General features: G+C 39.7%; 1 protein-coding gene across 1 annotated transcript; it reads left to right on the top strand.

Moving 5' to 3' along the window:
- Positions 1 to 4,252: 4,252 nt before the first annotated feature.
- Positions 4,253 to 16,172, top strand: MED30 (mediator complex subunit 30). Its single transcript, XM_026048737.1, has 4 exons — positions 4,253 to 4,441; positions 5,528 to 5,686; positions 9,059 to 9,169; positions 15,994 to 16,172. The coding sequence occupies exons 1-4, from the start codon at positions 4,268 to 4,270 to the stop codon at positions 16,087 to 16,089; spliced, it is 540 nt and encodes a 179-aa protein (XP_025904522.1). The 5' UTR covers positions 4,253 to 4,267; the 3' UTR covers positions 16,090 to 16,172.
- The last annotated feature ends 253 nt before the right edge of the window (positions 16,173 to 16,425 follow it).

The raw sequence follows: 16,425 nt of genomic DNA, 5'->3' as shown, positions 1-16,425 counted from the left end.
GAGAGAATCTACAAGCTGCTGTGGTTTTAGTTTCAGGCACATACTATGAAGCACAGCATGGATCCCCTCACACAACTAGGACATGTTTTGGAAAGAGCCCGGGATCTCTCACCTATCATGGAGTGAGTCACAGGAATAACGTCTGTTAACACCTTATCAAGAACTGTACTTCCAACTGTGGAGGAACAGTGGGAAACTGCATACCAGCAATGACCCCTAAAGAGAAAACCCACCCTTGCACTCTTGCTTTTAATGCTAATAGCACATAAGCAGTCAAACCACAGCACAGACTATATTTTCTCCAGTATTAACTACTGTGCTGTCCACCACAAAGTCATTTGTCASCAGGATACTTCAGGCACTGGTGTAACAGCTGCAAAAACATAATTAGTCCCTCCATCTCTGTCCCACTGGGCAGCAGCCACTGCTTCGGTGGTCTCTTTGGGTATGTTTTTGTCCTCTGCTGGCCAGAGGTCAAGTCTTCCAGAAGCTACTTGCCTGTATAAATTACAGTGCACATATTTTACATCTCATTGTAATGCTTTCTTCTGCCAGCATCCACTTCTTTGCAAATGTTCCATTTCCAAGCCATTTTTGTGCAAGCCCCAGGAGAAGCCATCAGACAGGCATGCGGAAAATTTATCCATAGGCATCATTAAGAGCCATTTGGCTCATGAAGACATATAGTTTATATAAACTGCAATTTGGAATGCCTCACTGCTCAAACAGCTAGTCCCACAAGATCTGCACTGAAAAACAGGACYGGGCACATACCTGAATGTCCAGCACAAGAAATCATGGACTGCGCCCAACTATTTTGGTAAAGGAAGAAAATCTCAAGCCTTTGTATTTGAATAACTTTCAATGTTTGCATCAAAATTGCATAGCTGGCGGCTCTGAGAGAGGAACTGGGTTGTAAGAACCAAACAAAGGCACAACAGGCTTGGCTGGATTCACAATGCGGGCATCACATTGGGACTCCAAGATGTCTCTTTAGAGACAGCAACTGAATGACTGAAAAAGCAGGAAGATGATGAGGCTTCCACACTGCGATAGCCTGGAAGAAACCTCAGTGGAAATTAACACCCCATGTTAATTCTTTTATTGTCCTTTTCTTTCAAGAGTCACAGTTATGGTGAGAATAGAGACTGCTGGAAATAATAGTCCACCATACAAAACATGGGGAAAGATATTTCAACAATCTTCCTGCCAGAAAACAAGAAAGAAGAAACTAGTTCTCTGGTGCTTGGGAAAAAAAAAAAAAAAAACATGTAGTGGGACAGGGGCAACATTTTCTGAGATGGAGATCAAAAAGAGAAACTCAGAGAAGTAGAGAACTCATGATGTAACCTGCCTGTCAGGAGCAAGCTATGAGGCTGCAAGACACACTGCAGAAGTAGAATAAAACACTTGGAGCTACATCATGCTTCAAGCCCCACAAATCACAAATGTACCTCGCACTATCACTCTCTGCCTAGACTACCATCTGACAGAGCTTGCAGAGTTCACCACTTTTCCATAGTGCAACACAGGTCCYAACAGCACCTACACTAGGAGTGGTGGTGAACAGGCCACTGAATTTCCAGCCTTTTAGCAATTGTTTTGCTTTGCCAGCCAGTGTGCATGTAGAGCCTCACATGGAGGCCTTCCAGACGAAAGCACTTGGCCCAAAGGGAAGTGACAGTAAATATTAAAGTTGGTGCTGCTTAATAGTACATTTTGAAGCCCAGCAGCCATCACACATTATCCTGCACCTCAGTGCCTGTGCAGAAGGTGCCAGTAACACATCAAATATGGGCAAACTTGCCCACAGAGGCACTTTGTGAACCATGAAGAAGAAGAGGAAGAAGGATGAGATCAGGGAGGCTGAACACCTCCCAGCTGCTCCTCCTGCTATCCTTCAACCACGAGTGGTGCCAACACGCTGCGCAATTGTTACACAATGGTAAAGCTGCCCTAATTCTGCTCATTGACCAACTTCTCTCCATCAAGAAAACAGCTCCACCTTCTGAGCCAAAGGTAGCTACTTTTTCAAAAGCAGATGCTTTTTACTCTGAAGCCTTGTGCTTTCATCTAATCTAATTATTCTACCCCACCTAATACTACAGTAGATGATCTTGCTCCTTTCTAAACAGCTGCCTTCATAGAAATATCTGGTTGGAAGAAAGAACAGGTATTTCTGTGAAGTCTCTCCTCCCCAACTGCAGTTTAAATTATTCTCTTGTCCTCTAAATGTCATCTTTACAGAATTTAACTCCACTCAGCTTTCGTGTGTGTGTGTTGGCCACATACTAAAAAAGTTACGTGCCATGCTGTTATCACAGCTTGGGAACAGCCAAACAGTGCCTTGTGGCTTTATTGCTGGCAAAGGATTCCACAAAGCCCCATTATTTCTCCTTGAATCACACGTAAGCAGCACATGGGACACGAGTGAGAATGAAAGTCCCTTCCCAGATACCACATTTCCCCTAAGCCCATCTTTCACCCTCAGATCATTATCAAAGCACTGCTGCTAAGCAATGGAGTGAGGAGACCTGCATGTTTTCTCTTCTTCCAAAAGAAGAGGAAAAATAAATAAGTAAAAAAGATGACACAGGAATTCTACCAGCTCATTTATTTTCTAAATGGAGTGATCCATTTTGCTTTGTGAGCAGAGCAACAAACTTTCAGAAAATCATTTAAAAAAAGGCAACGATTATACTTTTTATCCCACTCCTGAGCATTTTTGCTTTCCTGGCAGAACATGGCCATCCAGGCTTCCAAGATGCTCATGGTACATGAGGGAGAGCCTCTTAAAATGCTATAAAGGCATAAGCCATTATTATCGTGAAAATCATAGTTACTGAACTAGTTTCTTTTGAAATTCCCAATTTCAAATTTGCGTTTGACTGGGCTAGAATATGAGGTGTGAACATATGCTATTTGTTAGGGTCTTGATAGCTTCCCGTACAGGAAGAGAAACGGCAGAGATCTGATCCTGTGCAGCAGTTGGCAAGGGCTGCAGCATCCTAAGACACGGCTTGAAGCGGCGCCACAGCAGCCGAAGCGGATGGGAAAGCCGGGCGGCCCGGCCTGGACGCCATCCAGGCGAGAGCACTTGGCCCACAGGGAAGGCAGACAAAGGCTGTCTGACGGGGTGCTTTCGAGAAGCCAAATGTATGTTCATCTTTTTCCGATCCAAGCAAGGAAATACTCCTCTTCTCCAAGTAAGGGGTCCCTAATCCTTTGTCTCGGAGTGAAAAGTCAGATTTAGGCAGTTCTGCAGACTGGCAGCACAGCCCCCGAGGCCTCCCAAACTCATCCAGAGCRGCCCCTGCTCACAGACCCGGCTCTGCCTGCGCTTCGCGGCGGCCACAGGCTCCGGATCCGGCGGCACGCACACGGCGGAGGCGGCACGCACACCGCGGAGCCTGTGCCCGGCTGCCGGGAACCGCGGGCGGCCTGGCCTGCCCGTCACCCCGCAGCTGCAGCTGCCCTCCAACGCGGGGCAGCCCGTCAGGCACAACAGAGCTCTCGGGCACGCAACCGAGGGAAGAAAACATCATCCTTCGTGCTAAGCTCAGCGGGCTGGAGCAGCATCATTTCCCTAGCGCTCCAAAACCTGGGAACTGAACCCTCCTGGAAGCCCCTAGAGCTTTTCCAGGGGCTGCTTTTCCCAAGCAGTGTCTGGCCAGACACGGTGGGATTTTCTTTTGCGTCTGAATATATCCCCCTCTTATTTTTATGAGCATTTTTTTTTCTCCATCAAAGAAACTTCTTTTGCCTTTCCCATGTAGGGTATTTGTTAAAATACTTTGTAATTATTTACATGGTGCCTTGTGTATTTTGGAGAATTCAATCTGGCAGCAAAAAGCTCCAATTTGGAGCAGGGGAGTCGGGGGGCATTTCCCCTCATTAACCTGTTGCGGGGAGGGAGCTTCTTCCTTTCCCAGGGCCATTTCTCGCCCCAACTTTCTGTTTTTCTTTAACACGCGACAGGGGAGGGAGCCCGAGACTCCCCCCACTCCCGCGGGCCCCTCCCCACCGACCCCGCCCGCGCGGGAGCGGCCGTTGCCTCGACGTCACTTCCTGCGCGGCTCCGCCAGGCGCTTCCGCCCGCGCGTTTCCCGGGCGACGCGGCGCCCCCGGCCCTGCGGGAGCCGGAGCAGCGGGGGGGGGGGGTCCCGGAGCGGGAGGGGGTCCCGGTGCACGGGGGGGGTCCCGGTGCAGGGTCCTCATGGCCGGAGCGGCCCCGGCCGGGCACCGGTAACCGCCGCGCCCGCCGGAGATGTCGACGCCTCCCCTGGCCGGGGCCGCGATGCCGCCCGGCGCCTTCTCCGGCACGCAGGCCCAGGCGGCCAGGGAGGTCAACACGGCCTCGCTCTGCCGAATCGGCCAGGAGACCGTGCAGGACATCGTGTTCCGAACCATGGAGATCTTCCAGCTGCTCAGGAACATGCAGGTGAGGCGCCGCTTTCCCCTTTTTGAGGCCCACAGTTCTCTTCCCGACTTCTTGGCTATCACCTGCCATAAGTATGTGCATACACACACACGCATGCACACAGGTTCATACGTATGCATAAACATATATAGTGTGTATTTACATATATGGATACTTGGAGGTAGTTTAGGGCATTTGAACACCTAGATTGATGATGCTGCTTTGGGGRAGGCAGGCTGAGTGCTGCAGTGCTTGTATAACTCTTAATGCAGCTGGTTCCTCCTGCATTTTAGGTTAGCAGTGAGAAACTGGGGAAGGACTGAAGTGTTCATCACTGTCCACAATTATTATACTTTTAAGAGCTTTTAAATGGTGCATTTTCATTTAAAAATAAGTGTGTTCATGCACTGTTTATGCTTCTGTGTGCCTTCCTGCAGGAAATAGTTTAGAAGTGCTTTCATAAATATTTTTCTGCAATAATATTTTACACTAAAATCCTGTGGGATAATTTGTGTTACCAGAGTGGAAATACTCTTTATCTGGGGCTTCCTGCTTGCCTGAGGAAAGCTTGCAACTGTGCATCACTACTCTGCTGAGAGCAAAAGTGTCCTCAGCTTGGAAATAACATGGAAACAATAACATAGAAATAATCTCCATTGTTCACTATATAGTTTTCTTCTTCTGCAGAGTTCCTACTGTGACTATTTTAGGTACAGATGCATGTATTTAAAGTTTTACTAAGTTGCTTTTATTTTGAGTTTGAATTGTGACCTGGGGATTGGGACATACAATGCTGGTAAGAGTTTTTAGAGCATGTTGGAGACATTAACTGGAAGTTACAGGGAGACTGGCAATGGGTAAAATGTAAAATGCACGAGGATGTCTGACAGCAGCGATTTGACACATCAGAAGAGCAGGTAGGACTGAGGCTTATGGATAAAGAGAATATCGGAGAACGTCAGTGACTTTTGTGGAGAAACACAGAAAATCAGAAAATCTGATTATCTTATTTTCCAGTGTACAAATAACCTGATTGATTTWAGTTTATTTAGTGACTGTGAAATAAACTTTAATTCTTCTAACATTTTTGGCTTCTGGTTTTCTCAGTTACCAAATGGTGTCACTTACCATACTGGGACGTACCAGGACAGACTGGGAAAGCTGCAGGAGCATCTCCGTCAGCTGTCAATACTCTTCAGAAAACTGAGATTAGTCTATGACAAATGCAATGAAAACTGTGCAGGACTCGATCCAGTTCCCATAGAAGTAAGTAYCTCTATCTTAAATATAAATTACAAATCAGAAGTGCCACTCTGTTAAACATATCACTCATTCTTTTCAGCTACACCAGGGAGTCATCATAAACGTTATAAATGAGGAATCCTTCAATGAATTGACTTCTATTTATTATTTAGAACTGATTGGAAGATTGTGAAACTTTCACACTGCCAACAGCTTTTAATTGGGAGAGATTGTATTTTGAAATCATTTGAAATCTTGAGGCTTCACCTCAAGATTTTAGATTCTGGGCCTCTGTAGTTCCTTCTGCTAGTTCTCCTGTAGTTGCTGTTAACTGCTCTGCCAATGTGAACCAAATATGAATGTGCAGTGGCGGTCAAGAGGTAACACTTCCAGGAAGCAGGAATGGCTAAATGTTTCTCAGATAAAAATGCTGTTTCTAATAAAATMGGAACTTCATTTTCCTCCCCGTATGCCTTAAATTATTTTTTAACTCTTAATGATACTCTTAAAACCTATTTAGGTTATGGTCTGAGAATTATCATCTCGTTTCTTCCATGTCTGTGATCACCAGGACTGTGAAGTTTTCTTATTACTGACCTCTGGATTCAGAGGCCACTCTATTAATAAGCTTCTAGTTTTTGATTGAATTTTTATTATTTAAACATAATGTTTTATATTTGAGTCTTATCGTTAGATAGCAATAAAGAAATTAAGAAGTAGCCAGACACTCGTATCTAGTCTAGTAATCTACTTTTGTCAGCAGTCTCTGCCATGTGTTTCAAGGAAAGGTATTGAGAAACCTTTCGGCAAGCAAGAGACTAACACAACTCTCCCATTAAGAGTATTGTTTCTATGATTTGTTAAAGTTGGCTTGTGTGCAAAAGTCCAATACTTATATCCTCTTGAAATGCTTTTGATGTATCTTTTTGTATCTTTTTGTATCTTCTTTACATGTGCGATTGGGATGAGGAACTGGTTTTTTTTTTTTTTTTTTTTTTTTTTTTTTTCCCCCTCCTGCTATCAGAGACGATGACTGGTTCCATTAAACTTTCCTAAACCAAGGCCTTCCTTATCATTTATGCACAGCTGAGTTTTCTGTCAACACATGATTTTTTAAAAATTATTTTCATCAACTTAGTCTTTGCTGCTCTGAAGTTAGCAGAATGCTGCTTCTTCATATTTTATGAGTTGGGGAGAATGAAGTGTCACATAATTTCTCTTGATCAGTTTTCTTGAACTGTTGTTTCATCTTTTCAAGGACAGTCTCAATCATATTATTTAATGACTGACATTCTGACTATATCTTTAAAGGAGGTCAGCAAATCTCTTTTTAAACAGTCAAATTCTGTAATGTTTTTTCTTTCCACATAATTGATTCCTATCTGTCTAGCAGGATAGATGTATGATGCTCTGCCCTTCTTTTTTTTTTCTTAAGACTCCTTTTGAGATTTCATTGAACAAGAGGCAATTATTCAATGACTAATTGTTTGATCCTTTAGCAATTGCTGTCTGGCAATACTTAGATGGAATGTCACCCTCACTCATCATTTTGTCTTGTAATTTTGTACTTTCTGCTTGCTTCTGTGGCTCTTCAAGGGCCTACTCCATTTTCTTAATTCCTTTTTTTAAGGAAGGATACATATGTTAATAGTCATTGAGAAGTCCTTTATCAAATATTTTGACTTCAGAGACGCTTGCATGCATTACGTGCTTGAGGAGATCACAGTGGAAGATCCTTATAGAAAAATTCTTATTAGACAACTGTGGATATGGTCTTAAGAACAGCCAAACAGAGACTCGCACAAATTGCAAGCCATAATTAGGGTATTAGTCAAGTAGTGGGTTTCTATTTAAATTCAACTGTAAATGATACTTAGTATATCACTAAAATATTATAATCTTTATAATTAGAAATACTGTCATTATGATCTTTATAATAACAATAACTTCATGTGTGTAAAATTTCAAAAATTGGACTGAAAAAACCCACATTGGATTTGTTTGTCAACAATCCAATGCAAGATGCTCTCACTGGTGTCCAAGATGCTCTCACTGGTGTCAATCTTATCCTGCCTTGACTGCTCCTTTGCACCATCTAAGGTGCTGCTTCCTGTTTGCTGGCCCAAATGTCTGCATAACCACACTTGGGATCACTTCACTTGATTAACCTGTTTCATGCTACAGTTAAATGGAAATCATGCTGCGAAAAGAGACTGCAGTGCTGGCATATGTTGGCTTAAAGTTTTGCACATGCTGTCCATGGCAACCAGATCTCTTCAACTCTGTCGAGTATATTTGCATAAGAATAAATTGATCTGGGGACATGTTGCATGAAAAACACAATTTGGGATACGTAACATACATTTTTAAAAGGCAGGTCTGTACATCAGTTAACGTTGTATCATATAGATCTTTTACTACAAAGAAGATCATACATTAATTTCCTTTCTAGCTTAGAACCAAGACTGTGGGTTAAAGTAAGACACTTAAAGGTGCTTTATCTATTGCTGTCTTCAGACAAGAGAGAAATTTGTAGAGTATCTTTGTCTCCATATAGGAAGTTAATTTTATCTCACAAATTCCAAAGTGGACTTCTCCTTTAATAAACTCTTAGGATCTGGGTTCTAACCAAGGGTTAGAGTTTTTTATGTTTAGCTAGTAGCTGGAATGGTGTTGAAGGTGACTGTAGGTACAGAGTACAGAGTATTCAGAGTACAGTTAACTAGGAAAAAAAAAGACTTTGTATTTTGGTGAGATATTGTTTGTTTTGTTTTTTTTTTCTTTTTAAGTGTTATCTGATGTTGAGTGTGATTTCAGAGTAGAAAGTAGGATCTTTACTGCAGAGAAGTCTTAACAGTGTTATCGTGCTCAAAGCTGCTATTTTCAAAATTCTAGTCACGACGGCTGCTGATGTGAAACAGTAAATTGTGAAGGCAGGAGAAGCTCCTGTGTTAGTCATTAGAGAGGAGCCTTGTTAATATGCAGCAGGTTATTGATCGAAAAGAAAAACTCAGCCTCTGGTTGCCTGTCAGCTGGTGACAGCAATTTTTCCTGTTAATGAAATCCTTAATCTACTGTGTTCAGGAATACATGAATCACTTGCTTATCAGAAATCTTTAAATGTTAAGACTGGGTTTTGCCAATGGTTGTGAAATTGGTCTGGCCTAGGGGGGAATTGCCCCTGTATGGGGAGCTGCATCTTTCTGAAGCACAGGCTTTTCATGGAAAACAGGCAGAGACCATTGCAAGGCCTTTGGTTCCAGGGTGATGCAGTGACCTATTTTCCACATTTTTCATCTTGGGMAGTTTGAACCTCTGGAGAAGATGGTAGTGCCTTCTGTATCTCCTGGTTTCAGCTTTTGTTTTGTTTTAAGTGAGTGTTTGTTGTCCTCACAGCAACTTATTCCATATGTTGAAGAAGATGGATCCAAGCATGATGATCGTGGTGCTGCCAGTCAGCTTCGTTTTGCTACCGAGGAAAGAAGGGAAATYTTGGAAGTAAATAAGGTAAGGGAGGTGGGATTGATTTGCACAAAACAGAAGATGTCACTCTATAATTGCAAAGCTTGCATTGCTAAATGCAGTATGTGTGATAAAAATGTATTGCATGGGACTATTTTGGAATTAGCTTCTAGGAAAGTTTTTTTGTTTTATAACTACCAGAAGAGTTGAGATATCTTAACATTTTACTTTACTTGTGTCTATTTTTAACCCAATACACTTCCGAATGCAACGTGTTATTTAGGCTGAATCTACTATGAGCTGACAATGCAGGTGGAGGGAAGGTGTCTGCTGGACCTGAAAGTTTTTTGTAAGGTAGTGGGTTAAAAATGTCTATGGAACTTAGAGTGTAGCTATTACTGTGATTTTCTGAATTTATACAAAAGGCAGCTGTGAAAATCCCTTATTTTGGCAATTTGAGAAAGAACATTCATTAAATATAGCATTTATTGAATCATGATGCATTCAGAAAAAAATGTACTATATATGAAAAAAGTGCTTTAAAAATTTTAGTTTGAGTGTCAGATAAAATTACTAAAGATTGAATCAAATCTAAAAATACRTATTTTGTAGTGAAAGCTAATATAATATTGAAGATAGAAATACCTAACTTTATCAGACCATAGTTTTGAACATAGTCCTTTCAATCTCTAGAACACCAAATAGTATTAATTAAATGTTTTAGAGGGTCTACTATCTGTAAATACTACATAAAAAGGAGGCATTATCCACAAAAACATCTGAGCAAATGAAATAAAATACTTTTTTATAGACAGAATAATCAGTGTATTTTCATCTTTTAAAATATTTCTAATATTTTCATTTGACTTCAGCAATTACAGTTAGGTAGTTTTTTAATTGTACATATTTAAAAAAATGAATGCTTATTGTGCAGAAGAAAGTGGGACAAGACAAATTTATAGAAAAGAGTGGTTGGCTTTTCTGTTGTGTTTTTTTTCCAATTTTTATAAGAGGATTGTATATATTGTATGTAATGTTCTACTGTGAATTTATGCACATTTATTTGCAATCTTTAACTGTTAATAAGCTCAACTGTCTACATTTGCTGTGGTTTTGAATAGTTGTATGACATGTTTTTGSCCTTGTTGTTGTACTTGTATGCTAATGTGCTTTTTAAATCTCCTTGGTATGATCTTGTGAAAAGAATTTCATAAATGTTTATGATGAGATCTAAACCTTAAAAAGATTGATGGTGCTACAGAAGTATTGGTGACACCTTGATAATTAAAAAGTATTTAGATTTTCATATAAATCCAGTCTGCAATCCTTATTTCCATTTAAATGCATAAATATGTTTTCCACCTTCTCCACAATCTTTAGAAGATAGTTGAACTTTTTGTAGTGTATTTTGTGATGAATATTTACTCACTGCTGCAAAAGAATTTTTCAAAATACTTCTTTTTGAAAAGAAGCTTTTTTGAAAAGCACATCCAATACCAGCCTCAAAATTCAAATTTTACTGAAGCACAAAACAGGAAATGTTTTTAATGACTGAATTTAAAACATTTTTCTTTCCCCAAAAGAAAAAAAATCAATAAATCAGGTTAATTGGTCTAATTTTCAACCCTGTTGAGTTGCATAGTCTCTCTCCTTCTTAGCTGGTACTCCTGAAAGCTTTTCACTACTGCATAGTGTGTAACTTCTGTCTCCCAATCCATTTTGCTTAATTGCTTCTGGCATGTTTTCAGTAATGTAAAGTCTGAATAAAATTTCTGGGACAAGGAAACTAATGTAACAGATGAGGAAACTTTATGTATTCTTGACCCACTATTGTTTTGGATGGTTCTTTGGCTCAGCTAGTCCTTTCTTGGCTACGGGTAGGTTGTACCATTTCAAACTTTGGTGTTTCAAATACCATTTAAAAAATAACTAATGTAATAACCCAAATATTGTGACATTTTTGATTAATTTAAATCACTTGCCTGAGTCTCCTGCTTTTGCTCATCGTTCTGTGACTTCCAGCTAGTCTGGTCTCATTAACAGCCTGTTGTGCATAGGAGAAACGTCACCTTGCAGTAGGGAGCCCAGCCCAAACCAGTATCTTGTGGATCATCTACCCACCCACAAGAACATCCATGTCAAGAGCCACCATCACCTGCCCCCGTGCTCAACTCCTTAGCCTAGGGGCACAAGTACATCTTGATGTAGCACAGTTAGTTTATAATCTCACCTTTTTATTTCATTATTTATTCTTCTATATCAGATTTGTTTGATCTTAGGCCAGGAAATTTCATGCCTTCACCTCAGTTAACAAGTACCTGTCCATTAATTTACAATATAAATCAGTCTACAAAGTAATGAATTCCTGCCCTGGCAATTTGGTAGTATTTAAGAATTGTAGGTTTAAATAAAATTAATTAAGCTTAAAAGTAAAAAGGATTTTTGTCATATAAGCAGCTACTAAAAAGAGTAAGTGCACTAATATTATTAAATTGAAAAAATCTATTTATTCAGTACTAACTCAGCTGCTTTACTACGCACTTCACTCCCCAACTTCCCAAAGATTTTCCTTATTCCTTTTATCTGTATTTACTTTCTAAGACTGCAAAATAGTGAGATGGTTGACTCTTCTTGAATTTACTGTTCTGGAATCAGTTTACTGTTTACATTGGTCTACTAGTAGAAATTCTGATCCAGTTTTCATTGAAGCCATTTGCTCTTTGCAGCAGTTAGAGGGTGATGTTCTGTCTGCAGGTTCCCTGCATTCCAACTGTGGCATCATGTGTAGTATTTTAAAGATATTAGACTCACCTTGAGTCATTGATCTTGGAATACATTAGACAGAACTTAAAACAGAAAATATCCCAGTAGTCCTAACTAGTTAGCATTACTAACTAAGTGACAATAAACTTGCTGAAGGAGGAAAAAGCAGTTGACTTCTGAGTTAAGTCATTGTGAATCAGCTCCTGGGCTTTTTGATACCAAATCCATTTTGCATTACTGCTGATGTTGTTTTAGGAAGTAGTGCTTAAAATGACATACACTGTGATTAGTCTTCCTTTTTTGAGAAAAACTTTGTCTGAAAACTGCTTTCAAATGTGCTGGAAGTTTATATTCCTATTAAACTATCACCCAGTTCTGCATGATTTGAATCTCCTTTCTTCATAATTTGTATTTGTAGAATCCTTTTAACGTGGAATCTGAATGTGCACCAAGGAGCACTTCAGCAGGAGAGGAAAAAATGTTTATCTGGGCACCTTCTCAGCCTGTTCATCTGCATTGGGCACACTTCCATGCTTCTTGGGTACCCAAATTTGCTCTCTGCAATCATAGAACTGTAGATGAATTTAGATTTTAAAGGAGCTCTGGAGATTTTGTCCAAACTCCAGCTCGAAAAGGGCCAACTATGCAAGTTAGAGCCATTTGCTCAGGCTTAGATCCTGTAGAATTTTGAATATCCATGAGAACAGAGAGTCCATTTTTTCTGCCCCTGCTCAGTGTTTAACAAATTTCACTGTAACAGAAAATTTCCTCATATTGAATTGAGGTATTCTATTTTTTTCTTGCCCATTGCCCTATGCCTCTTGGTGCACACCTCCTAGAATGGTCCAGCTTTGTTTTCTTATGGCCTTCCATCAAGTAGCTGAAGGTGGTATTAAGTCTTTTCTGCTTAAGACTAACCAAACTGAGCTCTGAACAGAGGAGTGTGAAATGGTGCTACTGAAATAATAATTCTGAATTAAGAGAGGGGATGGAGCAGTGGGGAGCATGCTAGCAAAGCACCCTGGAAACTGCCTAATTCCCTCACAAGCTGTTCAGTTTGAAGGAAACTAAATAAGATCTCAGACCTCTTCGCTGAATGTAATAGTATAAATTAATTGAATTCAGTGACTACGACAGTGTTAATTAATAGTATTAATTGAATATAGTAGTATTACAGTGATTAGCACAAAGGAAACCTCCACCTATTTTAATGACAGTCAACTAAAACATTCACTCCTTTGAGTGACAGTGCAGAGGATAGAGGCAATTGCTGTCCGGTTCAATATATTGGACATGCAGTGGAGCACAGGCTGTCACTGGTGCCTCTGCTTCTTTCAGAAACTCAGGCTGTGTTTTTAGCAAGTTTTTCTTTCAGCTGTGAGACCGGGAGGGAGACAGGAAGCCCAAATTACCTTTTGTCTTAAGGACATAAGTGCCTCTGACTGCAGAAATTTTATTATGAAGGTCTCACTTGAGAGCRTGGGGTTTTTTGTTTTGTTTTGTTTCATACAACTGTTAAGCAGAGTTCAACTATACCATTTCAGCAGAAAGAAGGAGTGGGAGACCACTTGCAAGTAATCTGTCCACACAAAAACTTGTCACTGCTGCAGAAACTGCTCTCAAATGTCGCTCATTTCCCAAGAAGACAGTTTTGCCTTCCTTTCCAAGGTTAGAATTAAGTTGAGATGTTCTTACTGGCTCAGCAAAGTCTAAAGCAGAGGCCAGGATTACCAGTGGTGCAGAACATGTTAATTGTGTAGTAGTCCATGGTGTGGACCACTGCCTGTCAGAGATGGGAAACAAAATCACTCTACGCATTTCAAATAGGAGACTGTGCTCTCAAAAGTGGACTTTTGTTCTGCTGTTATATCATTTTTCACCGTGACTATCCGAGATGGTGCTTTCTATCCAGAGATGCTCTCCATCTCTGAAAAAAAAAAGAGATAAGAAAATAAAATATTGAAGAATGGGATAGGTTTGCTTGTTGTCTTTACAGACAACTAAAACCAAGTGATTCCAACTTGAAGTTCATCCAGCTTGCCTGGTATCAAGTAGAAATCAGCTAACTTCCTGTTTTCTGAGATTTGCACAAAAATAATGTTGTTTTATCGCATTAACTTCTTGGGTGTATCCTGTGTGAAGTTGTTTAGGCTCCGATGAGCATAGCTGCATAAGAGTACATGTTAGTATCATTAGAAATGGAGGGAAATAGAATAAAATCTGCAGTATCAGAGGTTAATAGCTCTTTTTTCTATTTGTGACTTTAAAACCGTCATTGTTTATTCAACCTTTATTTCTATGCATGAAGACTTTGAAATATAAATGGCATGTCCTCAGTATTAGCTGAGTGACAGTTTACATTAAACTTACAGTTTTAGTGTAGCATTTCTCTGAGACTGAATGTTGAACATGGCAAATGGAAATATGTTTAAAATTTTTGCAGGTATGAATGTGCTGGTTTTCTCCTCCCTCTTGCACCTTCTCAAACATCAAGATCTTATGCCATTATATTCTGTAGGGAGAACCTTGCAGTTCATCCATCTGGATACTGTGATTCCTGCTTGCTTCTGAGTTCTAGCTCTTCTATTTAGGGGTTGGAACTCTGCTGCATATAGTGCCATCTCGGCTTAGCAAATGGGAATAAAAGAGATTTAGATAACATGCACATAGTTATAGTTAAAATATTTTTTAGCCCACTGTGATGGTTAATATGAAATTCTGAGTTAGTGCATGTGAGCTGTGCAGTTTCTCAGGAGACTTTGGAGTTGGGGTCTGTTTTCAGAAATTGTGGAATTCCAGAAATGTGTCTGCCAAARTCTGTGCTTGGGGATATTTCCTTTCTCAGGGTGTGGTATGTTCATAAGCTTATAACATGAGGAATAACATAAGCCAGTAACATAAGGAATAATGTAAGCCTAAGGCCATTTTTTACAGGTCTGAAGTGTATTTAGGCTTTCTGTTTCTTCTGGACTTCTTTTCAGCTCACCCACTGGGTGATTCAGGACGATTATTGTTGCCCTCATCCAAATTCAGGAGACTGGTTTTCAGAATATCAAGGCATGTTACTCCTTTTTAGCTCAGTTCCATTTACTTTGGTTGTGTTACTGATTTGAAATGCCCTTTTAATATATTTCCATTTGCACAGTGCACAGAGCAAAGTTATKTGTACCTGAAACATTTGTAGTAGTTTGTCATCTTCTCATGGTAATAAGCCCTCCCTCTGGATTGCCCCCATGAATAGGTAGTTTGATCTCTAATGTAAAAAGGCTGTTACCTTATGAAATCTAAATGAAATAAATGGCATATGTTTGTTGTTAACAATGTGCAGTATTTTAGTTCTTGGTGGCTTTGGTTTGAGCAGGAAAAGGAATGAAATGGACAATACATGTATTGCTGTGAAATGTGAGAGCTTGGGGAGATTGTGCAGTGGTTGAATGCACTGATTTTTCATCTGAACTGACCTTATTTTCGGGCTCTAGTTAAGGGCTCAAACAGAATCAGCTTGACTGCTCTTCTGTTTCTTCAGGTGCTTCTGTAGTTCACAAAAGCAAATATGCATTTTTAAAGAATCTAGCATGCTGAGGAATATCTGTTTTAAGACACAACTTTAGTAGCACCTCATAGTTGAACCACAAAAGCAGAAGGGTTGGAAAGCTTGACTGACCCTATACATCATGCTTTGTTCAGACTACTGTTAATCTGTCACTTTGCTGAGCATCCACTTCATGCAACATATAATCACATAAATGTATCTGTTTCTTGAGATCTCAATCCCTTCCTTTCACAAAAATGTGCTGGTTTTTGGGTATTTCTAGGAGAAAGATTAGCCTTCTTTTTTTTTTTTTTTTTTTTTTTTGGAAGGAATCAAGGGTCTTGTTAAAAAGACTGTGGTGATAAGAACAGCATTCTCCTCTAACGTGATACTTACCTTTTTGAGTCTTGTCTTTCACAAATATGTTTAAAAGTGAATACATTATCATGCTGGTATTGCTCACAGCCAAGAGGAAGATCCATGTACTATTTCATAACGCAAACTTTTATTGATTTACTGATTATATTATCCAAATTGATCACAAAAAAAAAATCTTAATGCACTCTTCCCACAGAAACTAAAGCAGAAGAATCAGCAGCTGAAGCAGATCATGGATCAGTTACGGAATCTCATTTGGGACATAAATGCCATGTTGGCAATGCGGAAYTGAACGAGGAAACAACTTAGAATCAAACATCGTAAATAGAAGAGATTCTGTTTTGTTTTGTTTTTCAGATATWTTTGATTTCTTTCTAAGGATTAACATGTTTTTCCACAATCATGTTGCAGTAATATTTGAGAAGTTTTCAATATTAAAATGTTGAGACTTTCCTAATAATTTCAACAGTGTTGTCTTTCTTTCATAAAAGATTAACCCTGCGAATTAATCCTATTGTATCTTAGAGATTCTGTTAGGCTGAGTGTAACAAATTTTGTAACATACAATAATAATTTGATTTGCTATGTATTTTTATATTTATAAATGGAGTATTCTTGTTTTTGTATA

The sequence above is a fragment of the Nothoprocta perdicaria genome, unplaced genomic scaffold (assembly GCF_003342845.1).
Source record: "Nothoprocta perdicaria isolate Ctin4 unplaced genomic scaffold, notPer1 scaffold_568, whole genome shotgun sequence".
In the NCBI taxonomy this organism is placed as follows: Eukaryota; Metazoa; Chordata; class Aves; order Tinamiformes; family Tinamidae; genus Nothoprocta; species Nothoprocta perdicaria.
The sequence above is the reverse complement of the archived record's forward strand: the minus strand, read 5'-3'. Positions and strand labels throughout refer to the sequence as shown.